General features: G+C 32.9%; 3 protein-coding genes across 3 annotated transcripts in view; all 3 read right to left on the bottom strand.

The window, feature by feature from the left end:
* Positions 1-27337, bottom strand: part of LOC139482471 (AP-2 complex subunit alpha-2-like) — a 171817-nt gene that overhangs the window by 81499 nt on the left and 62981 nt on the right. The gene's annotated exons all lie outside the window — the stretch shown is intronic.
* Positions 636-6015, bottom strand: LOC139482455 (uncharacterized). Its single transcript, XM_071266351.1, has 4 exons — positions 5907-6015; positions 3164-3284; positions 1848-2023; positions 636-992 (listed from the first exon to the last, which is right to left on the bottom strand). Exons 1-4 carry the CDS (start codon positions 6010-6012, stop codon positions 766-768), a joined length of 630 nt encoding a protein of 209 aa, XP_071122452.1. The 5' UTR covers positions 6013-6015; the 3' UTR covers positions 636-765.
* On the bottom strand, positions 11443-20380 carry LOC139482454 (uncharacterized). The gene is made up of 4 exons (XM_071266350.1): positions 19573-20380; positions 15663-15714; positions 12506-12552; positions 11443-11765 (listed from the first exon to the last, which is right to left on the bottom strand). Exons 1-4 carry the CDS (start codon positions 19834-19836, stop codon positions 11706-11708), a joined length of 423 nt encoding a protein of 140 aa, XP_071122451.1. The 5' UTR covers positions 19837-20380; the 3' UTR covers positions 11443-11705.

Below are 27337 nucleotides of genomic sequence, written 5' to 3'. Positions count from 1 at the left end.
GATATATTCATATTCTGATGAATGAATCGATACATTTAAGAAAGCTGATTTTGCTGACAAAGGTAGAATTCAGGTTTGATAATTGTTATGCAGCTTCTGTTTTTCTTTCGTGCTCTTAAAATTAGTTTGCTCGCATTCACTTCACATGGAATTTCCTGACCCCTTATATTTTGTATTAGTTCACCAATAGCACACTGTGTAACTAATGATGATTTAATAATAAAAAGAATCCCATTCACTTCACATGGAATTTCCTGACCCCTTATATTTTGTATTAGTTCACCAATAGCACACTGTGTAACTAATGATGATTTAATAATAAAAAGAATCCCATTCACTTCACATGGAATTTCCTGACCCCTTATATTTTGTATTAGTTCACCAATAGCACACTGTGTAACTAATGATGATTTAATGGTAAAAAGAATCCCATTCACTTCACATGGAATTTCCTGACCCCTTATATATTGTATTAGTTCATCAATAGCACACGGTGTAACTAATGATGATGTTATGGTAAAAAGTATCGCATTCGCGACACATGGAATTTCCCGACTCTTTAAATTGTATAAGGTCACTAGCACAATGTGTAACTAATGGTATTTGAATGGTTAAAAGTATAATAACCCTAATGATTTTTTTTTATATGATTATGCAATTTTAATATCTTTTATCAAACATAACAACCAGTTTTTAAACAATGTTTCCCCTTTCTATAGTCCGCTTTGTTAAACATGTATTGCCCATATTGTTCATGCTTCTGATCTATTGTTTTGTTGATGGCCATCCACCATTGTGTGTAAATGGTTGTTGACCTTGGCTATTTAGTTCAGCGTACACTGGTGGCGGCATTGGCTCGTTCATCGGTTGGGGTGGTGGTGGTGGGTATGCTGGTTGCTGTTGTGGTGGTGGTGGATATGCTGGATAGTACGCCGTATTCGAGTACACCGGAGGAGCTGTTGGTGTTGCATAGTTGAAATGCTGTTGTACCACTGAAATATATAGCAAGAATACTCTAAGTTTACATGTAAGGTCCCAAGAAAGTTTCAGAAAAACAAATACATTATCAAGTTTACATGTGGATCAAGATCTGCTCACCCTTCCGGAGCGTCTGAGATCACCCCTATTTTTTTTAGAGAGGGGGGTCGTGTTATTTATTCTTTAGTTTTTCTGTGTTGTGTCTTTTGTACTATTATTTGTCTGTTTGTCTTTTTATTTTTAGCAATGCCGTTTTCATTTTATTTTCGATCTATGAGTTTGACTGTCCCTCTGGTATCTTTCGTTGTACCACTGAAATATATAGCAAGAATACTCTAAGTTTACAATTAAGGTCTCAAGAAAGTTTTAGAAAAACAAATACATTATCAAGTTTACATGTGGATCAGGATCTGCTCACCCTTCCAGAGAGTTTGAGATCACCCCTATGTATTTGGGGGGAAGGGGGTTCGTGTTGCTTATTCTTTAGTTTTCTGTGTTGTGTCTTCTGTACTATTAATTGTTTGGTTTTTTTTTATTGTATAGCCATGGCGTTGTCATTTTATTTTCGATCTGTACTATTATTTGTCTGTTTGTCTTTTTATTTTTAGCCATGGCGTTGTCGTTTTATTTTCGATCTATGAGTTTGACTGTCCCTCTGGTATATTTTGTCCCCCTTAAGGTCCCCAGAAAGTTTCAGAAAAACAAAAAACATTATCAAGTTAACGTTGTCTTATTAAAATCAACTTTTCAGATGAGAATTGGTTAACAAACAGATCCATAGAATGTCTTGCATATCATGTACATTTGTGAACTTTTTTACTAATACAATGACATCTTTAATTAATAGTATTCAAATTGTTGAAACATACCATGTCCATTAGACTGTACAGTTGATATACCACTTGTTGTTGTCATAGGTTGAACAACTCGTCCTCTTTGTCCGGCTGATTTTGTACATGAAACACATATTGCAATAATAACAGCAACAAAAATTCCAAGGAAAATCAGACCTCCAACTATGATGCCGGCAAAGGCAGCAACTGTGCTAAAAACATACACAATGAAGGCGTGAAAGTGGTGTACAGAATAATTAGGAACTAAATACCAGATCATAATTTACCAAAACGTTTTCTAACTATATGAAAGTATTTAATCGATATCCTTCGTCTCAAAGGATGTTTAGTTTGATTACAAATTATTGTCAATTTAATGGAATTGTATGCGACTGTCACACAGGTGACAGGTTTAGTTAGTTAGAAAACCAGGTTGAAACCTCCATTTTTGACATAGAAAAATGCCTGTACAAAGTTATGATATGACAGTCGTTTTCCATTCATTGATGTGTTTGACTTTTTTATTTTGACATTTGTTTAATGACTTTCCGTACTGTGTATGATACTTGTATTGTATATGCTTTTTTTTTGTAAATTCTTCTTTTAATGTGTATGCTCCTTGTATTGTATATACTACTTGTATTGTATATGTTACTTGGATTGTATATGATACATATATTGTATATGCTACTTGTATTTCATACGATACACATACTGTACATGCTACTTGTATTTCATACGATACACATATTGTTTATGCTACTTGTATTTCATATGCAACATGTATTGCATGTGATACATATACTGTAAATGCTACTTGTATTTCATATGATACATATATTGTATATGCTACGTGTATTGTATATGATATATATATTGTATATTCTACTTGTATTGCATATGATACATGTATTGTATATGCTACTTGTATTTCATACGATACACATATTGTATATGCTACTTGTATTTCATATGCAACATTTATTGTATGTGATACGTATATTGTATATGCTACTTGTATTGCATATGATACATATATTGTATATGCTACTTGTATTATATACGATACATGTATTGTATATGATACATACATTGTATATGCTACTTTTATTATATAAGATACTTTATTGTATATGATGGATGTACTGCATATAAGCACCAGGACATATTTTAAGACTGAATGTTTCGTTTAAAATTTATTTTAGTTCTTGTTTCGTACAGTTATTGTTGCGTTCATGTTTACCTAAAATGGACTTTCTTTTCGGGGCGTTTTTTAGTTCTTGTGAAGAATTGCCTCATCAGACCACATTTTTCATATTTGTATATTTCATTCATATGATAGTGTTACTTACAATGAACCGATATAAGTATCAGCATCGATACAGTATTCCGAACCATAGTACCCATTGCAGTATCCAGAACAGTACGAAACACCATAGAAGGAGCTATAGCAAAATTCACAAGATACTAAACCTGAAATTAGATAATATTTGTATAGGAAAATGAGATTGTCATATTTGATAATTCTAAACCTGAAATGAAATGATAGTTTAATATAAAATATTGAATTAATTAATTGTATCTGGAAAAATTATTTGATTGATTCCCACATAACTACAAAATCAAGTTTCTCTAGTAATTTATTATTTCCAGCAGTACATGATTTATCAATTTATAATTTTATTTAAGATGTAACTCGTCTTCCGATTGGTTGAATTTTATTTCGTCTATCAGCTTATAAAACATAATTTTGTCTTGTTACCGTTAAGTCATCAACGTTATTTCATGATTTCCGTCATAAAGTGGAATTCAAAATTACTATACAAGGAATGACTCTAACATTCTTTCTGTCACTTCGAAATAACCTCACAAATGTGGTCCACACTTTTTAATAACCCTTTACACAGTTTATTCAGTGTTCAACACAGATTAGTATTATTTCGTCATAAACAAAAAAATATTATATAGTTTTTATTGGTATTAATATTAACAAAGTTATCTGTAAATTAACAATATAAGGTACCAATATGTATTACCAAATGTTATTTCAACTGATCAGGTGGAGCTCACGTTTCAATTTGCATAAGAACAGTCTATTGGAAGATGTGTGATAAGGATGAATGCCGTTATAATTAGTACGTCAGACGCGCGTTTCGTCTACATAAAACTCATCAGTGACGCTCAAATAGAAATATTTATAAAGCCAAACAAGAACAAAGTTGAAGAGCATTGATGATCCAAAATTCCAAAAAGTTGTGCCAAATACGGCTAAGGTAATCTATGCCTGGGATAAGAAAATCCTTAGTTTTTCGAAAAAATTTAAGTTTTGTAAACAGGAAATTTATAAAAAATAACCATATTATTGATATTCATGTCAACACCGAAATGTTGACTACTGAGCTGATGATACCCTCGGTGACGAAACGTCCACCATCAGTGGCATCGACCCAGTGGTGTAAATAGTTATCAAAGTTACCAGGATTATAATTTGTACGCCAGACGCGAATAAAATAGTTTTAAGATTTATAAATGCCTATAAAGCAGCAAAAAAAGAGTATTTTAAAATATTGGCTATGTATTATTTTGTTTGAACGAAACTTTTCTGATTGTGAGATTTCTTTAAAGAGTGATTTTAAAAAAAAACAGTAATTTTCAGACTCTTTTTTTTCTCTTATAATTAATGCATTTCCCTCAGTTTTAGTTTGTTACCCCGATTTAGTTTTTTGTCCATGGATTTATGAGTTTTGAACAACGTTATACTACTGTTGCATTTATTTCTCCTTTAAAAATGATCAACTCTATATGCAAGTTATCCTCGTGCACCCAATAAAGCATTTCAAAACGTTTTAGATAAACGCCATGCATATTATGCAAGTGATTTCGTCATATCCATTTGCATATCTACAAATTCCAAATGTGACAAATTTTACATATTTTTAAACTTACAAGAAAATTAACGGCTGCGTCTAACTATTAATTTTGCGAATACACATATGACCATAACTTAACACTTCATAAATGAGTTTATCCAAAAGCACCTACATGTACATATATTTGTGAACTGATCTATGATCATCGAACGGTCAAAACTCCGCCCAGTCAAGTGAAATAAATCAAGTACTACACAATTGTTAGACCATTTTGCATCAGCATTAACATTTTGTTTTTTGTTTCTATCTACCATACTAAATATAATTGTTATTCAAATATGACATTATTTCCACATATCATGACATTCGTCGTTTATTTGGTGTATATTTATGTATTTAACCGCTGCTTTCCATTTAGCTTACATTTCAATAATTGTAAAATAATGTTGTTTTTTGCTAACTTTTCAAATAAATCTACTACATGTTCTATAATGCAAGTTAAATCGGATATGTTCCTTATACAATACCCTTCCCTTTTCACGAATGTGACCTACCGAATTAGACTATTTACCGGATTTGTAATAACAAAAGCAACACGAACGGGTGCCCCATGTGGAGCAGGATCTGCTCACGCTTCCAGAGCACCTGAGATCACCCCTAGTTTTTGGTTGAGTTCGTGTTGCTTAGTCTTTAGTTTTCTGTGTTGTGTCTTCTGTACTATTATTTGTCTGTTTGTCTTTTTATTTTAACCTTGGCGTTGTCAGTTTATTTTCTATTTATGAGTTTGACTCTCCCTCTGGTATCCCTCTTGTATCTTTCGTCCCTTTTTTTCAACACTATTCACTTATCAATCTTGTTTAAACATAATTTCACGATAAGCATTATTCGAACTAAAGCATGACACCAGAGAAAAATTATTAAATTGTTATAATTCCAAGAATTCTCTTTTTAAGGTTGAATAACACGTATCTAAATTTAAGAAATAAAACTAGTTGTTTTGTTATTTATTTTGAATATTCCATAAAATAAATCTAAATTCTAATAATTCCACTATTTTATATAAAGTGTAGTAATTAATTGCCAATCGGTCATTCGATATATCATTTGTACACGATTGTTGTTTTGTAACGTTGAAATTATTACCGAAAATGAAATACCACTTTCTATTAATTCGTGCGAAGTAACTTTACATTATGAAATTCATTGAATAATATATCAATCTTACCAAACGTATGTACTAAGTATAAGACCAACACTAAGATCGCCATTTTATATTTATTTAAGCAGAACGGTTTGATTATTGTATGTGTAATAACTACGTAATTTCTCATTGAAATAATTGTACTATACTCGAATAAGTAATGTCTGTTAAATTTAAATAGACGTACACTTGATGAAAAGATAAACTTTTGTAAACATTGTTAAAGTTCATTTAAATAGTTATGATTTTTACACTCATGAATTTATTGTAATTTTGGGTTCGTCGTTGATAAAGATTATTTCGCACATGGTTACTAAATATATTTGTCTGTAACGGAATATATTTTGAAAAAAAATAATGTTTGGTTTTCATTTACATGTAAAAGAGAGGTGAAAATACCAAAATAGGATTATCAAACTTATAAGTCGAAAACAGACTGACAATTTCATGCCAAAAAGCAAACAATGACGAAAAGACAAACCACAGTACAAAAAATACACCATACAAAATCAATCCCTGAGCGAAAGAACTCCTAATAAAAAAAAACAGGGTACAATACAGGTGCTCCGTAAGTGAAAGTAGATATACTCCAAATGCGACACCCGTCTTGTAACTCCTGTAAGTACAAACCAGGTGATATCTATTTTGTTGATTGCAATCGAGGGAAGAGGACGGGATTCTGGCAATGACAATTGGAACATATAAGTCATCACGTGTGAAAAGGATAGTTCGTTACGGTCAACTATTTTGTGTTCATATAATAAGAAGATGTGGTATGATTGCCAATGAGACAACTATCCACAAAAAACCAAAATGACACAGACATTAACAACTATAGGTCACCGTACGGCCTTCAACAACGAGCAAAGCCCATACCTTGATGACTGTATCATTTTTGAAGGTGTGGTTTGATATTAACCTCTCCGATATATTGTTTCAATTGCAGATTTATTAGCACACACGCTCTGTCATGAAATCATTATAGAAAATGCAAACTATGAAGGCGCTGCTGTAATGTTTCTGCATATATAATTGACAGTTCACAATTGAGCAACGCAATCATCTTTTCTATCATAATTTTTGTTTTCAATCAACTGTCTTTGTCTATTGATAGATGTAAGTATAGATGCAGACTTAACTGTATCTGCTGAATTCATTATTTGAAATGTGATGAGATATATGCGTAAGATAGTCACCGAACTAGAATGATAAGTGAGAGGTCACCATCTATTTACCAGAACGTAAATTTCACAGTTATTGCTAGGTTCTATTGATTATTGTTTAAAAAAGACTTCTGTATCAAGTCAGTCTCGTATGAGTAAGTCGACAGGAGGAGGAGCATAGCTGGTTCCAGAGATAATGCCGATTGCTTGAGGAAAAACACGTCCTCCAAACATAGCTAATATGTTGTCAATGAAAACATCAAGTACTGCGGATGATGCATAATTGTGGTTCATGCTATTAACACAGTTACTGTATGTTGCCTTCATTTGCCTCCTTTTTATAGATTCAAAAGATTTGAATCTCGGTACAAAAGTGTAACCAAAATTTCGAACTCCTAAGTAAATTTAAAAAGGGGAAGTAACTCCTAAGTAAATTTATAAAGGGGAAGTAACTCCTAAGTAAATTTATAAAGGGGAAGTAACTCCTAAGTAAATTAATAAAGGGGAAGTCCATAAAACTAAAAACAAAATCAAACTATAAACTTTATCGACCAACAGAACGAAAAAAAACCAGCTGTCATATTCCTGACTTGGTACGGTCATTTGCCGAAGAAGTTTTATAGCTTTATTAACATCTTACTTGACTGTTGCTTTGAAGTCGACAAAATTAGTTTTCTTTGTCATAAAAGCAGACCAATTTTCTTTTGCATCCAATGCTTAAGATTCGTTTTGGGTCATCAATGTGGCAGAAAGAAGTAAAATCACAAAAATACTGAACTCAGAGGAAAATCAATTCGGAAAGTCCATAATCACATGGCAAAATCAAATAACAAAACGCATCAAAAACGAATGGACAAGAACTGTCATATTCCTGACTTGGTACAGGCATTTTCAAATGTAGAAAATGGTGGATTGAACCTGGTTTTATAGCTAGCTAAACCTCTCACTTGTATGACAGTCGCATCAAATTCCATTATATAGTCACCGATGCGTGAACAAAACAAACAGACATAATAGGTAAAAATGTCAAAAATAGGGGTACAGCAGTCAACATTGTGTTATCATCTTAATCACTATAAAAACAACAAATGTAACGAAGAAGCACAAAAAGGCATACATCAAATTAACATCCTCATTTTGATTATATTATACGATTATATTTGTCTATGTAAAATGCACCAATCAAGGAAGGAGGGTATGGGTACTGGTGTAAAATTGCGCGTTTGAAATTCGCACAGGTAGACATGAAATGATTTTGTCGTTCAAAGTATGACGGGATGCATAAATACAGTCACGCAAAATAGATATAACAAACACTGACTTAGCAGTTAAAGTAATAATAATAAATATAAAATAATAGTGTGGCAGAGTTTCAAAAATTACTTTGCAACATTGTCCTGGATGCTTGATTGATTTTATTTAAATTGTTTGAACTGTTTAACATTTTCCTGAAAGATTACCTTGGTAACATTTTATGAAAGTCTCATCATAGATACCAGGATTAAAAATTTTAAGCCATTGTCACTTTTGACCACTGTTGAGTTTTATGTAGACAAAACGCGCTTCTGACGTATCACATTATAAGACAATCACCTTCGATACCTATTTACACCACTGGGTCGATGCCACTGCTGGTGGACGTTTTGTCCCCGACGGTATCACCAGTCCAGTGATCAGCACTTCGGTGTTGTTGACATAAACATCAATTATATATGGCCATTTTTTTTTTATAAATTTACTGTTTGCAAAAGTATGAATTATTCGAAATACTAATGATTTTCTGAACCCGGGGAAAGATTACCTTAGCCGTAGTTGACACAACGTTTTGGAATCTTGGGTCCTCAATGCTCTTCAACTTAGTACTTGTTTTGGCTTTATAAATATTTTGGTATGAGCGTCACTAACGAGTCTTATGTAGACGAAACGCGCGTCTGGTATATTTAATTATAAGCCTGGTAAGCCTGGTAAGTTTGATAACTTACGAGAACTGTAACAAGAAAGATAACTCAATTAAAACTGCAACTTTACCTTGATTGATGAAAAATGCAAACTTAATAAACATAAAGAAATGTCCCAAGAAAGATTACTTAAATTAAATTATCATTGGTAGATTCATATTCTATTCCATGAATTTTAACTGTAGCAAAACAAACACACCACACATGAATGAGTTTATTCTGAGACTACTATAACCTGTAGCAAAACAATGTACCTAACTTTAAGATGGATAAGATTAATCACATTTGCATTTTCGCCGCATAATTACAATTTATTAACGAACTATAAACTGATTAAAAAAAATATATAGATATGAATAGTGATAACAAAGATATTAATAAATTATTTTCCTTTTCCCTCTAATTTTTTATTTTTATAATTTACTTTCAATTATATCCGATACTGATATAGACAATTAGTAGTGTCGGTGATTAGGTGGTGATATATGTCGTCTGCTACTGTTAAATACGAAACTACCGTTAAATACGAAACTACGTTATATTAACGTAGCTGAAAAAGTGGAGACTCACATTACACGATAAATCGGTAGTGACCAATCTCTGAGTTATAGTAGTCTCAGGTTTATTTAAGAAAATTAAGTTCAAACAGATTTAAATCGTTTTTAATTCGAATTCATCATCCTATTAAATGAACTTTTTTGAGAGTTGTAATATTTTTACATTTATTTCATTTAATCATATTTTGGGTACTATCTATACAACCGCACGAAACTTTGTTGAAATGATAGAGTATCGCAAGTATAATAAAATTCAATCTTCCTTGAGGTCAAAAGAACTAATTCGCCGTTTCAGAATCTAATGCATCCTGGGTAATATTTTCAAAAGCGTACACCAAAGCGTTTTGATTGGTTTAAAACGTTATAAACAATGGAAATTCAACCAATGACGTGACGATATTTTCAATTTGGGGTACGAACAATGAAATTACCCATGATGATTTAGATTCTGAAACGGCCAATTAACTTATATGTATTTTTTGTTTGTGACCCGAATTTGTTTCTGTTAAGTCAATTTGTGAATATTGAACAGCAGTGTTGCATTTAAATTTTAAATGATTTTATGCGTCCGACGTGCTTTTCTTGATCATGTTGATTTACCTTCATCTGGAACGCTCAATGCTAAATATTTGAAAGCCGAGGATATAAAAGTACCGAAACAGTTAAAGAGCTTTATGACAAAAAAAATACATAAAAAAGCCAAATACATTTAAGGTGAACTTTCCCTTAGGGAGTTGAAACCTTAGTTTCTTTCAAATTTCAAAATTTATAAACGAGCTATTTGATTATAAGTCTGGTTAGTACCAAATGCAGTGTTATCTATTAGCTATGAAGTAAATTTAATCGTAGGATTTAAGGATTTTAGAATTTTAAAATATGATAGACATGGGTTCCCCTCTCCTGTTTAGTTTTACCTTTTCTCCGTTTCGGATGTCATCATTACAAAAAAGGCGTGAAGAAAAAAAAGGAAAACATTATTGATAAATATAAAGATATTTGTTCGGCTCAAATACTTAAAACAATAAAATAAACCTCTCATATGCAAAGTGTTCAGTGGATTAATCGGTGACATTGTGTAACTCAAGGAGCATATACTGTTTAGCCTTCCGTTAATCCCCGCACTATTGTGGTTCATTTTCTTTTTTGTCCTTATCTGTAAAGTGTTTTGCGGTATTTTCAATATAACGAATTTTGATGCGACTGTCATTTAAGTTAGAGGTTATTCTCACTTTAAAACTAGGTTTAATCCAACATTTTTTACACAAGAGAATGCCTGTATCAAGTCAGGAATATGACAGTTGTTATCCATTCGCTTGACTTTGACATTTGATTAGGGACTTTCCGTTTTAGGTTTTCCTCGGAGTTCAGTGTTTGTATAATTTTACCTTTTTCTTGTCTTTCAGTCTTTTTGTCTTTTTTTGTTTGTGTCTTTAGACAACTTTCGAGTTCGATGCATTTCCGTCAAAAACTCTGGTTTTAGTGAACGTCATTTGTGCGTTTAGGGGCGTCGTCACTTACATTCCAATGTTGAGCGAGTGGTTGGAAAACTATAATTCTATATTGTACGAATTATACGACAAATTGAATTCTCAAAATTGACAATCAGCATTGATGTCATTAGGGAATTGTCATTAAGTACCTACAGAACAACCATTATTTCTTGTTTATCCTGCACAATGACGATCACCAAGACGCTTGATGAACGTAAAAAGTGCAGGGATACAGGCGACCCCCTCTATCTGGTAAATGACGTCATAAAGGCGCGTATAATTGACGAGTTTTTTCCGGTGACGGATGAACTCGAAAGTGGTCTAACATAAGGCAGCGTCGGAGTTTTGCCAATAGGCGAGGAATGGTTACTATGGGTTTTGGTAAAATGATATTCATTTCTATATCTTTTATTTTTTTATTTTTTCTAATCGAGTGCATTGTTCAGTTGATATTACACATGTATCTCTTATTTGAATAAAATTCTTGTTTTGGTCCAAACTTTCAAAAAATAAATTCACCGGGCCAAATAATGTTAAATATCCATGGTCGAAACTAACATATCCATCACAACTGTATCTGAATAATGAATGTTTTTGTGTAAAGCATATTTGTTATATAGTATATGGCTGGTTTCCCGAGAATCATCAGTAGTTGCTATGGTTTCTGTACGGTTGTTGTGCAAACTGGTGAAATCAGATGTCTGTTTCTTTGTCTCTAAAAATAAAACAAATCAAAGAGTACATTCACGTGGTTCGTAAATATTTCTCGTTTCTCGATTTTTATATAGAGAAGACCATTGGTTTTCCTGTTTGAATGGGTTACACTAATCATTTTAGGGCCCTTTATAGCTTGCTGTTCGGTGTGAGCCTTGGCACCGTGTTGAAGACCGTCCTTTGAACAATAATGGTTTACTTTGCCAAATTGTGACTTGGATGGAGAGTTGTCTCATTGGCACTCATACCACATGTTCCTATATACATGATAGAATTAAAACGTTATCAAGGAATATTAAACAACCATAAACTTCACGCGATATAAACACAACGCTGCATCGAAGACCCATGGTAGCATTCGGCTGTTTTCTGCTATTTGGTCGGGTTGTTGTTTCCTTGACACATTCCATATTTTCATTTTTTAAATTTCCATGTGGATTTAAGGCTTAAATGTATTTATATTCGAAAATTGCATAGCGGTTATTTTATTTTTTAGTTCTTGTGAAATTTTTATGACGGTAGGACCGTATAAATCTGAACATGTAAATAACATTTATCAAAGAAGAAAAAAACTTCTTTTCTAATTCTATTGGGTGTAAAAGCGTTGACCGAAGCACGTTTCGTATTGAGCAGAACGTATTGCATGACGAACGCTTTTTCAAATTTATAGAATTCCAAAAAAAAAGGAAGATTTTATTCTTATAATTACATATTAGCAATCATGAACATAGATTGACTTACTCTGTACATCTGTGAAAATGCTTCATTGGAACAATTCCACGAATATGCTGAAAAAAAAATGTTTTTGTTATTTAACTCAATAAGACAGTTAAAGAAATGAATGGCTTACATCAAATAGATACTCAAAATAAGCCTAAGATAAATGCAATCTCCCATACAGACATAGTTATCGTCCTTTCCTCCTCAATCTTTTGGAGGAAAGTACGATAACTCTGTCTGTATGGGAGATTGAGATAAATGATGATAAAATGTCAAAAATAAATATTTGAAGGTTAAGACAGTTTCATTTATAAACCGAAACGTATTTGACTATGTCGTATGGCCCGGGTAGATTGAGGTGCACTCACATGTCTAATGATAAGACACTATGCTAGTTGAGGTGCACTCACATGTCTAATGATAAGACACTATGCTAGTTGAGGTGCACTCACATGTCTAATGATAAGACACTATGATAGTTGAGGTGCACTCACATGTCTAATGATAAGAGACTATGATAGTTGAGGTGCACTCACAATGTCTAATGATAAGACACTATGATAGTTGAGGTGCACTAACAATGTCTAATGATAAGACACTATGATAGTTGAGGTGCACTCACAATGTCTAATGATAAGACACTATGATAGTTGAGGTGCACTCACAATGTCTAATGATAAGACACTATGAAACGTATGACAAGGCTGCTGGTGAATCTTTTATTTCAGGTGTTTTGTAGCTGACTACACCGTAGGGCTTTTGCTCATTTTTTTTTATGGCTGTACGGTTACCTATGACCATACCATAATGGTCCAAAAATAAAGAACAAAGGATGTTTGCTCCTCTAACTTTTGAATTTTTGTCAGATTTTCGAAATCCTCTGGTTTTATCCATGTATTAACATTTAAAAAATTTGCCCACTAACCCCTACTTTTCTTTTCATATTTTTATTACATATTATTTAAAAAGCCATATTTCAAAATCTTATGAAATCCTTGTTATTTTTTCATAGTGTTTTAAACAAAAAAGGTGTCAATGTTAAGTGAAAGAAAAACCAAGAGAGAATTATTTCCCGCCAAATTTTCAACGGCTTATATCTCGAAAACAAGAACAAGGACCCTCCATTTTTTTCTGCTTTTTTAGTTTCTTTATTTATATACTTTCAATTTATAACAGTCTTTTAAAAAGCTTGTTATTTTCAAACAGAGTAGCGAACATCCTTAAATAGATATCGACTTATCAGGGGATGCTTAAAGGATATAGAAGTCATAGAATAATGTACAAACTAAATAATGAATCGATAAAAAGTAACTTTTAATACATTAAATAATACAGAAATTAAGATCCTCACATCTAGACCCTCCTATATAGATATTTGACTTTTTTTTTTTTTATTTTCTGGTACATATATCCCTGTTTGTAGGCACAAGGTTTTGAGTTATCAACCAATCAGATAGGAACAGACTCATTGCAGCGGTTCAACTATCCAAGTGTTTTAATTGTTATCAGATATTTTTAAAAGCATTATAAGGGCGTTTTTCAATAAAAGCGTAAATTTCAGACCTAAAAAAATGGAAAATCAACTTGTCTAAAATTTAATTTCAAGAGTTATTTTGAATACCTCTATAATAGACCTGTTTGTAAACAAAAAGTGCAATCTTAAATATTCTTTAAAATGATATTATTTTCATAATTTGTGTACTGTTTCGTAGGGGACTTTGAAACTTCTTCCGTAAACACACGTATTTTTTGCAATTTTAAATGTTTCCTATAGACATTCCAGTTTGTTTACTTTAAATACTAGAAAAATATCATTTTTTTCTGAATTAGAAAATCATTTTTATCGATAAAGATTAGACAGTACTTCACATACGAAGGTTCAACTCATGTTACGTAGTGGACATTTTGATGCGTTTCGTAGTGGACAAACCCGTTTCGTAGTGGACAAAAAGTTTCGTAGTTGACATCAACCCTATTATATGTTAATAAAAACATAATAAAAATTACATGAAACTAACCCTTGTTATTTGTTTTGTACGAATATTATTGAAAATTTTTTAAAAAAAAAGACTCCATGGTAGTGGTCGTGTCCACTACGAAACGTTTTTCTCCCATACTTGTTTCGTAGGGGACCGTTTCGCAAGGGACGTATTCGCATGCTTTATTTTTTCCCCACAATCACTATATTGCAAAAGTAACAAGACTGATTGTATTCATCAAAGCATTTATCAAGCTGTACACTGATATTTTTTTCATAATTTTAAAACCAGATACTGAAGGAGATTTGACCCGTTTCGTAGGGGACATTATCAAAAATACGGTATCACTCTGGTCCATTTGATGTGCTCAATTTTTCTTACCAACAATTGAATTGCCGTTATAAAAGCATCACTTCTTTTGTAAGACCCTAATGTTTATATCTCTTGCAAACAAAAATTACATTGATTTTATAAAACTGTTTATTGGCAAATTTTAATGACTTCGTTTCGTAGTGGACAATTTATGAGGGACACACCTTCTGAAATTAAAAAAACCTATATTGAAAGCTGTTTATTAGAATATGTTGGCTCTGAACATACTTATGAATTATCAAAGAATATTATGTAAAGTAAAAAAAACCATTAATTTCTTCATTTTTTTTACGATATTTTAGAGTATGAATGTTGAACAGGCGGTCTAGGGACATGCCATTTTGGTTGTTTGGACCATTCAGGAGTCAATATCTTATCAATCCCTCTAAAAAATAAACTGTTTCTTTGCGTAAAAATGTTAAATCTAATTCAATGTACTGACTGCACAAAAAATTACTTGCAAAGACCAAACACATTTTTTTTAAAGTGGCTAGGACAAGAAAATAAGTTTTTATTGAAAAACGCCCATAAACATTCCTTTTTTGGACTAAAATATGACCGAAAAAAATGTAGCTTAGGAGCAATGATGATATTCAAGGTAAGGTTATATTTCCTTTTCAGTTTATGATATACGTCTAGAGAATGCTGAGGGAAAATAGGAAAAAACCCAGTTCAGCATTGATATTAAATCGAAAAATATAACAACATTACATTATCAGAAATTCAAATGGTATAAAAATAAGTAACAAGAATCCTAAAAAGCAATGTCGAACGAACAAGACCAGTGTACGTAATATGCTTTAGTAAATTTAATCAAATATACATACCAGCTGGTGCCCTAGGAGTGTGTGGTCGTTTAGTCACGACAGGAAACTTAAACTGAAATAGAAAACCATTGTATTAACATACTGATATCTTTTGAACATCCTTGAAACAATGTATACCATTGATACAGATGCTGGAGTTTTAAGAAACAACGATAATGCATAATCAATAACAAATATGACTATTTTGAACAACAAGTAGCGTGAAAAAAGTCCGGTGACAAAAAGCATGACAATTGACAGACAGACAGACAGACAGACAGACAGACAGACAGACAGACAGACGTCTGCACTTTGGTCGCTTACGTTTAAGTCTCTTTGGCAAAATCCCCGTTTCCATTCTCAATGTTATATCCATAAATCTTAAATCTTTGTCAGCGTGCTGGAGCAGTACTAGAACTCTTAGGTGATGAATGATATAATATTTGTGTTAGTCTTCTAAGTTCACGACTTTGTCAAACAAAAGCAGGCACGGTGTTTGAATTGTTTTAAAAGGGTAGGTGGACACTCCCATTAAAAGGATAGAGGGTCAACCTTCATCCATGTCCTACCTTTTACCCCTCTCCATACGACCCCCTCCCCCTTTAATACCTCCCATGTTCTCCTTTTGGTCCAACAATGTAATATATGACAATCTAGTATGCTTATTCGCGTCCGGTTAATAAATACATTTAAACTTAATCAAAAACTCAATTTAAATTCAAGATAGATAATAAATCATCATTAAATCTATTAAGGTTCCTTTTAAAGGTAGCGTTTGTGATTTAAATGTTGTTGTCCGATACCTAAGCGGTATTTACCTTTACCTACATTTCTAAGGTACGAAGGTACTTCATTTTAACATAGTATATACTTCCTTCCTGTGATATTTACCAGTGGTAAACTTTAGGACACAGTAGATCATATTACCACACCGTTTCATTGTCATTTTTATACTTTTATCAAATATTGACTTTTTTAATAAATCATAATAACTACACTTTAGGCACCAAATCTTTAACGATTGAAGAGTAGGTTTTGATTTAATAGAATTATAATTGAAAATATCTTTTGGGCCGGTACGAAAATAATTCTTTATCTCTCTCAACTTCATGGTGATAAATTATTCTATTTCTACAAGTGAAATATAAAACAAGTTAATGATTGCAATAATGTTTTACATAATCTAGGAACTATAAAAAAAGAAAATGTGGTATGGGTGCCAATGAAACAACTCTCCACAACAGACCAAAATGACACAGAAATTAACAACTATGCAATTCAAACAAAAAAACTAACGGCCTAATTCATGTACAAAAAAAATGAACGAAAAACAAATATGTAACACAGGCTTACAGAATTACAGGCTCATTTCATTCCTGTGTGAATAGGCCAGACAGAAATTATGTGGGTTTAAGCTTTTTTTCTTTAGGCAAATAAACTAGGTAGGTATGAATTCTGTTTTTTTCCCTCGTTATTTTTACATTGAGTGTATGAATGGATAGACTTGCAATGTTTGCAGAATTAAATAACAAAAGTATAAATAAAAACTCTAGCACGAAAACGTAGGATAGGTAGCGAAACATACGTTCTTATTTTTATTTTCATTTTGGCCTCATCGATAAAATTGAGTTGCAACTATTTTTCCTAAATATTTAATTATTTACATTTTGTAAATTTTCATATATAGCTTATTATTGGTAAACGTATAATTAATAAATGACAACTCATTTCCAAAATATGTTTGCATGTTGTAGATTTCAAAACGATTTTAATTAACAAATAGTTACGGTTGATGAATGTTTACAAATGTTTTAGTTGCATTTAATACTGATTTCACTAGTATAACAACCGAAAGGGCCTGTATGGGGTTGATAGAATAGAAAAATAAAAGGGTGCTGAAATAAAAAGAATAGCAAATAAAGGGTTGCTGAAATAAAAAGAATAGGGAACAATTAAGGGTTGCTGAAATAAAAGGAATAGAGAAAAAAAGGGTTCCTGAAATAAAAAGAAAAGAGATTAATGATTTGCTGAAATAAAAGGAATAAAGAAAATGTTTTAATTAAATAAAGAATAGAGAGAAAATTTTGAATCGTAAGGGACCATCATGCATGCAACATAAAATGGTAATTTGGACTACTTTATCATATGCCATATTTGTTTATGAAATAACCATCCTATATATCCTAAAGTTATGACCATCCTAAGACCACCTGAAGACACCTAAATTTGTTAGGACAATTCCTATGATTTTCCTAAGTTGCTACATGTTTGATAAACCAACTTAGAACTAAGATATGTCTAAGTTGGTATTAAGTTAGGACGCGTCCTAATCACAAGACTGCTTCGATAAACAGGCCCCGAGTTCCCATATATATATATACATTATTTTGACTTCCGAATATTTTCTGTGATTTTTCGATAATCTCTTTTTATGTCTTATTTGTTGAAGTGCCTGATACATGTAATATAGCATAAATAACTTGAAATAAAGAAAATAAATAGACAAAATCATATAGAAAGATTACATGTAATATAACATAATTAACTTGAAAAGAAGGAAAAAAATAGAAGGATTAAGATAAGAATTAGAATGCTATAGAATTTACACCATAGACGATGACACCGGATTAACACTACGTAATATGTAAACGTGTAATTAGCACATACATGTAATTAAACCTCAGATTAAAATGACTGACAGGGAAAGGTCTTAATTAAATGAAAGAAAACAGAAAATGATTTTAACTAAATGAAAGAAATGAAAGAAAAGGATACTTTTCCAAAAGCCTAATTGTATTCAAATTCACCTGTCGAAAGGCAATTTATAATAAAATACGAAGAAATAGCTTGTACGTTCATAAATTTAGAAATGATTAAGAAACTACCTCAAGGTTTCAAGACCATTATACAAAGTTGACGGCCTTCGATGGATTTGGCTGTTATTCTGTTCTTTTTAATCATATAAACCTTGTTCAGTTTTATTCATCCTTAGCTTTCAAACATTCGGCTTTGAGTCTCCCTTGTGAAGATATATAGGAAAGTGCCTCGGATGCATACGAATTCATAGAGTTAATTCTTCTAAACCTCAAAACAGAACAGACTTAAACAGAATGACTGTTTTACGTCCCTGTTATAAGAAGATATTTATCATGGCAATGCCATTTATGTTAAACTAAGCCGCATTCTAAACGGTGTTGACAAGCAGTGATTCGTAGATATGGGAAGATGTGGTGTGAGTGCCAATGAGACAACTCTCCATCCAAATAACAATTTTAAAAAAAGTAAACCATTATAGGTCAATCATAGTGTACGGCCTTCAACACGGAGCCTTGGCTCACACCGAACAACAAGCTATTCAGTCTATAAATATCCGCAGTGTTACATGGGAATATTCCAACTTCTTTTCTCTATCTCCTACAATCTTAGCACAGAAGCAACAAATGCCAATTTCAAAATAAATTGTACATATGTTTGACAAGACCAGGGACTGAATCTACTAATTTAAAAAAAAAACAATTGGTGTAGATTGAATGTGTTTAAGATTGCCGTTTTCCTTTTCATCTTTTACTTTATGTCCGTTCTGGTGTGGTGTTTTCTTACCTTTTATGGTTTGATTGTCTTCTCCCTTTTTCTATTCAATGTTATACTTATTTAATATAATACTTATTCAATATTTTACTTATACAATATACAATATTATACTTATTTAATATTATGCTAATTCAATATAATACTTTTCAATATAATACTTGTTCAACATTATACTTATTCAATATTATACTATTCAATATTATAATTATTCAATGTATTTTTTTAACAGCATAATTAAATATTTATTTCAAATATTGGCTTGTTACAATATCCTTCAGGAGTCCAAGCTTATTCAATACCATACTTATTCAATATCATACTTATTCAATATTATACTTACGCGGTCGTCTCTTCCATAGAAAAATTTAATCTCGAAGTGTAATAGTGTTTTCCTCACGTGCGGATCGGTTGTGAAATAGATTGTTGGTGTAATTCTCCTCGGGGGTAGTGATTTGATGGACGCACCCCCAGTTTGTTCTATGAACGTCCTGCTTTTAAACAGAGAAAATTCTTCATTTTGACTACATGTCGTTTTAAATAACCTTCTGTCAGTTTTTGGTCTCAGAAATTCATCACTACATTTAGTTTCTCGAATGTAATTCATCACAAAAATCCCTTTTACTCTTCTTTACAATATCGTGTCACTCTTACGCTAGGTTTTTTTTAATCCTTTTCGGTTATTTTTTTATAACACTACTGTACCCTATCCCCGTAACCTTTCAGTAACCATCATATGTCTAGTTACATGATTAATTCTAATACGCCATCATTCTCCTCGGTAGAAAAAATAACACTAACAAAATCCCAAAAGCTTTTAGGATATAAGAAATACAATTCTTTACACCCCAACTATTTCTAATTAAAAATACCAAATAAGATTAGAATTCGGCTACTTCTAAACTTTAAATTTCACAAGTCCTTCTAGTTGAAAAAATTAATTCACATCCATTATAATTCATTTTCACCTATATTTAAAAAGACGGTGAAACACTTGAATGTTGCGCATAAATAAACAAAACAGAAATATGAAGTGGTTTTAAAATCAATACTCAAGTAAAATTGGAAGTTCAGATATAGATACGGTGTATTGTCCTTTGTTAAAGAGGTGATTACAATCCGCAGATAATATTACGGATTTTCAATAATATATCAAGGTTCGTCAGGGATCGACAATTTTTGTGATTGTTATAGACGGCAAATTAAACAAACACTAACAATGAAGATTCAATATTTTCTCTTTTTAAATAATTCATTTCTTTAAAAGTCGGATAGTTTTATTTCAAAAGTAGATCAATATATACATGTATACATGCTACTTACAAACATTGTATTTGTTATTACTCAGGAAATACATCGATATAAGCGACATGTAATCTGTTTAAAAGCAGAATCTAGACACCCCCTCCCCCCATTTATAAATATGTGTTGTTGTTATCTTAAAATTGACTTGAAGGAAACTTTCTTTTCTAGCTGGGACAATCGTAACTTCTAAAGCTATAGGTCCTCAGTTGTGTCTGTCAAAAGCACATGTTGTGTACTGAGTATGTTATCTGTGTGATTTTGGTGTCGGTACTTACACTACTATTTTGATAAATTTATTTCCATCAAAAACAATCATTTTCTGCTATATAAAATTAAAGAGTTGTGGTAGGATTGCCAAGTATCCACGAAAGTAAACATACACTGTTGGTGTGAGCATCATAGACAACTGTATACGACCTTCGACAATAAACAAAAAAGACATGCTGTATATTCAGTTAATATAAAGGTGTGAGAATAGTAGATGCCTTATTCATAAAAAAAAAACAACAATATATGAAAAACAAATATTACAGGCAGTCATATACAACAACCACTGAACTTCCTTGAACCACTGGCTCCTTGGCGAACTCCGAAACAGCGGTTACGTCCTCTTTACTACGCTACGTTGACTTTAATAGTTTAGCGAAGCAACGTCACCACTGTTTCGGAGTTTGGCTCCTTGGTTGGGACAAGCACATTAAAATGTGGCGGGGTTAAACATGTCTGTAAGCGTTCAATCCTCCCTCTAACCAGGGACAGTGGTGTAACAGCATAACATAGGAACAAACTTTCATATAGCGACTCAAGTCTACACTTAGGTCTACAAAATAGCGACAACCTCGTTAGATCAATATGTCGGATATGATTCACGAAGGAACGAATTTCGTAGTATAGGGGAGACTTTAACTCTATCGAATTACATGTGCCAAGTGTGTATGAGCTACTTCTGGATGGGGAAGGCAGAACTAAGCAAAAATCGTCTGTAACCAAATGATATACATTCTAGTTGAAGCAAATTTTTGAAAATTTCCCCTGAATTAATATTACTTACAAGGTCGAAATACATATGTATGAAAGTTGCCAATTCTTATCTATAACTGGAAGCGTTTTATATTGAAATGTACACAAGGTCAGGGGAGGTAACTATAAATGCAGCTTCATATTATGGGTGTCCCTCTCCCCCCTCCCCCATAGTGGAGCCCTATTGCACTGGAACATTAAAAAATGCCTAATGCAATTTAATAGAAAAGTATCTTTTCAAAACGTAAGCCACTTTTAAAAGTAATCTTAGCTAGGCATGTAAAACTTGCCACTGGATAACATAGAAATACAGACCCGCCCCTTTCAACAATAGAACAGACTAGAACATATGACGATGATTATGGGTGGTTTTTCATCAGTCAGTCAGTGTATTATATATTTCGCTTTCAAATTGGATAATAATCCTATTGAAACGGATTATGTCATATCTTAAGTATAATCATGTATTGTCGAATCATTACTATATATCATGTAAGAATCACATATAACAAACGCGTCTCTAATTTGTCATACATTATCTTCTTTTGTTAATCTTTTAAGTGATTATTGTATGTTTGTTTAATTGTCATTTCAAAAAGCCGTTTCTAACATGAAAGAGTAACCCCTAGCAAAATTCTTAATTTTACGAATGTTTTCTGAAGTTTTTACTTTTGTGAGTGTCAGGCAGTCGAACTGACAATATAACATTTTTCTGAAGTTTTTACTTTTGTGAGTGTCAGGCCGTCGAACTGACAATATAAAATGTTTTCTGAAGTTTTTACTTTTGTGAGTGTCAGGCAGTCGAACTGGCAATATAAAATGTTTTCTGGAGTTTTTACTTTTGTGAGTGTCAGGCAGTCAAACTGACAATATAATAAAGAAGATGTGGTATGATTGCCAATGAGGCAACTCTCCACAAGAGACCAAATGACAAATATTAACAACTATAGGTCACTATACGGCCTTCAACAATGAGCAAATCCCATACTGCACAGTCAGCTATAAAAGGCACTGAAATCACAGATGTAAAATCATTCAAACGAAAAAACTAACGGCCTAATTAATGTACAAAAAAGTGAACGAAAAACAAATACGTATCTCAGCAACAAACGACAACCACTGAATTACAGGCTCCTGACTTGGGAAAAACACATACATACATAATGTGGCGGGTTAAATATGTTAGCGGGATCCCAACACTCCCTTAAGTATGTTTTCTGAAGTTTGTACTCCAGTGCGAGTCGGGCAATCGAATTGACAATATCCGCTTTATTTTCTAAAATACATGTGTTCGATCTGTTTCTTGTTATGAGCCACCTCATGAGGTTTTGATCACGTGATAACTCGGCCATGAAGTTTTGATCACGTGATAACTCGGCCGTTTTAAAAGTGATTATTTGATTACTAGTCCAAATCTTTCATAATTATTTCATTATTTGTTAATCTAGGACTGTATTTTTGATTATTTGATTATCTTGTTAAAATTTTTATTAATGATTATGTGATTTAATTGGCAAAAATTGTTATTATGTGTGCTTGGAAGCCCCCGCCCCATGAGGGGCATCTGCTATCAGTGTCGCACCAGTAACTAGTTTATAGTAACAGAACGTCCATAATATGAACGCTGCATGTTAAGCATGTTTTCTAGACCGACATGCTGAAATGTTTTCACATACTACTTTACAAGGTAAATTCCGGAGGAAAACATATCTCATAAGCCAGACATACAATTCGAACTCCTAGCCAATGACTCTTAACTTTAGATCTTAATTCGAAATGTCGCGTCCATAGTATAGAAGAGGAGTGGTAGGAGGGGTCCTGATCCCGAAATCCCGAGCTTAAAAACTCGAGATCCTGAGGTACCGATTTAAATAAATTTAAATCCCGACATCCCGAAATTCGAAAATAAGAATTCCTGGATCCCGAAAGGGTCAATCCAGAAATCCCGAGCTTAAAAACACCCGATTCCGAAGTCCCGATAAAGGTCCTATCCCCCTCATAGAAGCATCAATAACCAATTATTTGTTTAATTCGGCCGAAAATCGAACCAACGTCTTTTACGCGAACGAGGAAAGCAAAAAAGCATTAATGTGTCTACGAGACAACTGGGGAGGTTAATTGCTTACAACAGAAGTTTGTTTGCTATATTTTTAAGTTTTATGTTATTAATAAAGTCATTTAAACTTTAAATGTACATTAAGTATTTCAATCTTTTCCAAATCTACGGCTTGATTTTTATCTTTCCATAAACATTTATTTAAATATATAAAATATTTTGTAAATAACAGTTTAAAGAAACTAACAATTTTAACAAAGTTCATTTGATTTTGTTTTGGAACGGTTTAATGCGTTTAGATTGATATCATTTGAGTACAAACACGTTATGTTTAATGAAATGTTACTTCTATATTTATCAAAGTAAAAAATCAAAATGTGTATACATTTCGCAATCTTTCTTCAAAAGACATTTGTCGCTTGCCTTTACAATAATATAAAGTGCTGTGTGTAAACAAATAATTACTCATACTAACGGGAGACGAGACAAACTGAGGTTCACATTCTAGGAGAGATGGGGAGAGAGAGCACCTGGGACCCTTTAAATTGGGAAAAAAAACGTGTTTTTGTTTTTCATAAAACATGTCCAGAAATTATTCGATTTTTTAAATTCAGTTAGGCACCCTAACTATCATCAAAGACTGCAAACCTATGCATAGAATATACTAAAGACGGCAGTCATCTGCGAAGAATATACAAAAAACGGAAAACTTCTGCGTGGAATATACCAAACTGACGGCAAACTCCTGAGTAGAATATACCGAAGACGGCAAACTTCTGCGTAGAATGTACCAAAGACGGGAAACTTAGAGCGTAGGATATAGTATCCCAAAGGCGGCAAACTTCTGCGTAGAATATACTAAAGTCGGCAATTTTCTACATAGAATATACTAAAGACGGCAAACTCCTGCGTAGAATATAATAAAGTCGGCAATTTTCTACATAGAATATACTAAAGACGGTAAACGCCTGCGTAGAATATACTAGAGTCGGCAATTTTCTACATAGAATATACCAAACTGACGGCAAACTCCTGAGTAGAATATACCAAAGACGGCAAACTTCTGCGTAGAATTTACCAAAGACGGCAAACTTAGAGCGTAGGATATAGTATCTCAAAGGCGGTAAACTCCTGCGTAGAATATACTAAAGTAGGCAATTTTCTACATAGAATATACTAAAGACGGCAAACTCCTGCGTAGAATATACTAAAGTCGGCAATGTTCTACATAGAATATACTAAAGACGGCTAACTCCTGCGTAGAATATACTAAAGTCGGCAATTTTCTACATAGAATATACTAAAGACGGTAAACTCCTGAGTAGAATATACCAAAGACGGCAAACTTCTGCGTAGAATTTACCAAAGACGGCAAACTTAGAGCGTAGGATATAGTATCTCAAAGGCGGCAAACTTCTGCGTAGAATATACTTAAGCCGGCAATTTTCTACATAGAATATACTAAAGACGGTAAACTCCTGCGTAGAATATACTAAAGTCGGCAATTTTCTACATAGAATATACTAAAGACGGCAAACTCCTGCGTAGAATATACTAAAGACGGCAAACTCCTGCGTAGAATATACTAAAGTCGGCAATTTTCTACATAGAATATACCAAACTGACGGCAAACTCCTTAGTAGAATATACCAAAGACGGCAAACTTCTGCGTAGAATTTACCAAAGACGGCAAACTTAGAGCGTAGGATATAGTATCTCAAAGGCGGCAAACTTCTGCGTAGAATATACTTAAGTCGGCAATTTTCTACATAGAATATACTAAAGACGGTAAACTCATGCGTAGAATATACTAAAGTCGGCAATGTTCTACATAGAATATACTAAAGACGGCAAACTCCTGCGTAGAATATACTAAAGACGGCAAACTCCTGCGTAGAATATACTAAAGTCGGCAATTTTCTACATAGAATATACTAAAGACGGCAAACTCCTGCGTAGAATATACTAAAGTCGGCAATTTTCTACATAGAATATACTAAAGACGGCAAACTCCTGCGTAGAATATACTAAAGTCGGCAATTTTCTACATAGAATATACTAAAGACGGTAAACTCCTGCGTAGAATATACTAAAGTCGGCAATGTTCTACATAGAATATACCAAACTGACGGCAAACTCCTGAGTAGAATATACCAAAGACGGCAAACTTCTGCGTAGAATATACTTAAGTCGGCAATTTTCTACATAGAATATACTAAAGACGGTAAACGCCTGCGTAGAATATACTAGAGTCGGCAATTTTCTACATAGAATATACCAAACTGACGGCAAACTCCTGAGTAGAATATACCAAAGACGGCAAACTTCTGCGTAGAATTTACCAAAGACGGCAAACTTAGAGCGTAGGATATAGTATCTCAAAGGCGGTAAACTCCTGCGTAGAATATACTAAAGTAGGCAATTTTCTACATAGAATATACTAAAGACGGTAAACTCCTGCGTAGAATATACTAAAGTCGGCAATGTTCTACATAGAATATACTAAAGACGGCAAACTCCTGCGTAGAATATACTAGAGTCGGCAATTTTCTACATAGAATATACTAAAGACGGTAAACTCCTGAGTAGAATATACCAAAGACGGCAAACTTCTGCGTAGAATATACTAAAGTCGGCAATTTTCTACATTGAATATTCTAAAGACGGCAAACTCCTGCGTAGAATATAATAAAGACGGCAAACTTCTGCGTAGAATATACCAAAGACGGCAAACTCCTGCGTAGGATATACCAAAGACGGCAAACTTCAGCGTAGGATATACCAAAGACGGCAAACTTCAGCGTAGGATATACCAAAGACGGCAAACTTCAGCATGAAAGAGAAATAGTTTTGATCTGGACCAATCAAATGACCTTGTAATATATGCCTTCGTTTATTGAATATGAAGGACACTTTAAATTTCTTTTATCAATATTTATGGTAGGATTGAAATAAAAAACAGAACAGTGTAGGCCTACATGCAATATTACACCAATGATTTTTATAGGGCCGGAAGTACAATACTGAAAGTGGCACGGACTTATACAACAACAAATAAAGCAATCAATTTTAAAACTAGAGGGCATAAAGAGCCTTCGACCTAAATATGCATGAAATATTTGCCACTGAACTTTAAACAACAAACAATCCTCCTCTATCAATCATCATGGAACCCCCCTTTTTGTGACAGTACATGCATTTGAATGGGGACATATTGTTGGAACCCCTCTCTTGAAAATGGCTGTATCCGTCCCTGGGTATACTGTTTTACGCAGGTCTGTCCATCCATGCCTTTCTCTCTGTATTAATGTCCATAAATCTTATGACATATGTCACCAGAAATTTTTTACTTTCCTATGCGACACAGTTTAAGCCATGTTTCATCTTTCCTCACCCTCCCTAACTACCGAATATCTGCCAGATTACCTAGAAGTATAAGCCTAAGAAGATGCTTAATTCATTTTAAAAATACACCTTATTGCATTCTGTAAGTACCTGTTAAGTCAGAAGCATGTTATTCAGTGTGTTTCTTATGCTGTATATCATATTTGCCTTTCTTTCATTGTTCATGGTTAATCAGGTTGTTGGTTTTCTCGCTTGAATTGTTTCACATTTTGCCAAGCTAGAACCTTTCAAAGCTTACTATACAAATGAGTTTTGCTCATTGATAAAGGATGAAATGACCTATATACTAGTAGTTGTTTCAATCTTTTGTTCTCTGACTGAC

The sequence above is a fragment of the Mytilus edulis genome, chromosome 7, assembly GCF_963676685.1.
Source record: "Mytilus edulis chromosome 7, xbMytEdul2.2, whole genome shotgun sequence".
Classification (NCBI taxonomy): Eukaryota; Metazoa; Mollusca; class Bivalvia; order Mytilida; family Mytilidae; genus Mytilus; species Mytilus edulis.
This window is presented reverse-complemented; position numbering and strand designations above follow the sequence as displayed.

What these genes read in the sequence shown, in the direction of transcription:
- LOC139482455 (XM_071266351.1), bottom strand. Translation starts at nt 6,012, where the DNA reads ATGAGAAATTACGTAGTTATTACACATACAATAATCAAACCGTTCTGC. An exon ending in ATACTTAGTACATACGTTTG is followed by an intron (nt 3,285 to 5,906) that starts GTAAGATTGATA and finishes ATCTAATTTCAG; the next exon opens with GTTTAGTATCTTGTGAATTT. An exon ending in TGTACAGTCTAATGGACATG is followed by an intron (nt 993 to 1,847) that starts GTATGTTTCAAC and finishes TATATATTTCAG; the next exon opens with TGGTACAACAGCATTTCAAC.
- LOC139482454 (XM_071266350.1), bottom strand. Translation starts at nt 19,836, where the DNA reads ATGAATTACATTCGAGAAACTAAATGTAGTGATGAATTTCTGAGACCA. An exon ending in TCTATGGAAGAGACGACCGC is followed by an intron (nt 15,715 to 19,572) that starts GTAAGTATAATA and finishes TTTCTATTTCAG; the next exon opens with TTTAAGTTTCCTGTCGTGAC. An exon ending in CATTTTCACAGATGTACAGA is followed by an intron (nt 11,766 to 12,505) that starts GTAAGTCAATCT and finishes TTTTATTTTTAG; the next exon opens with AGACAAAGAAACAGACATCT.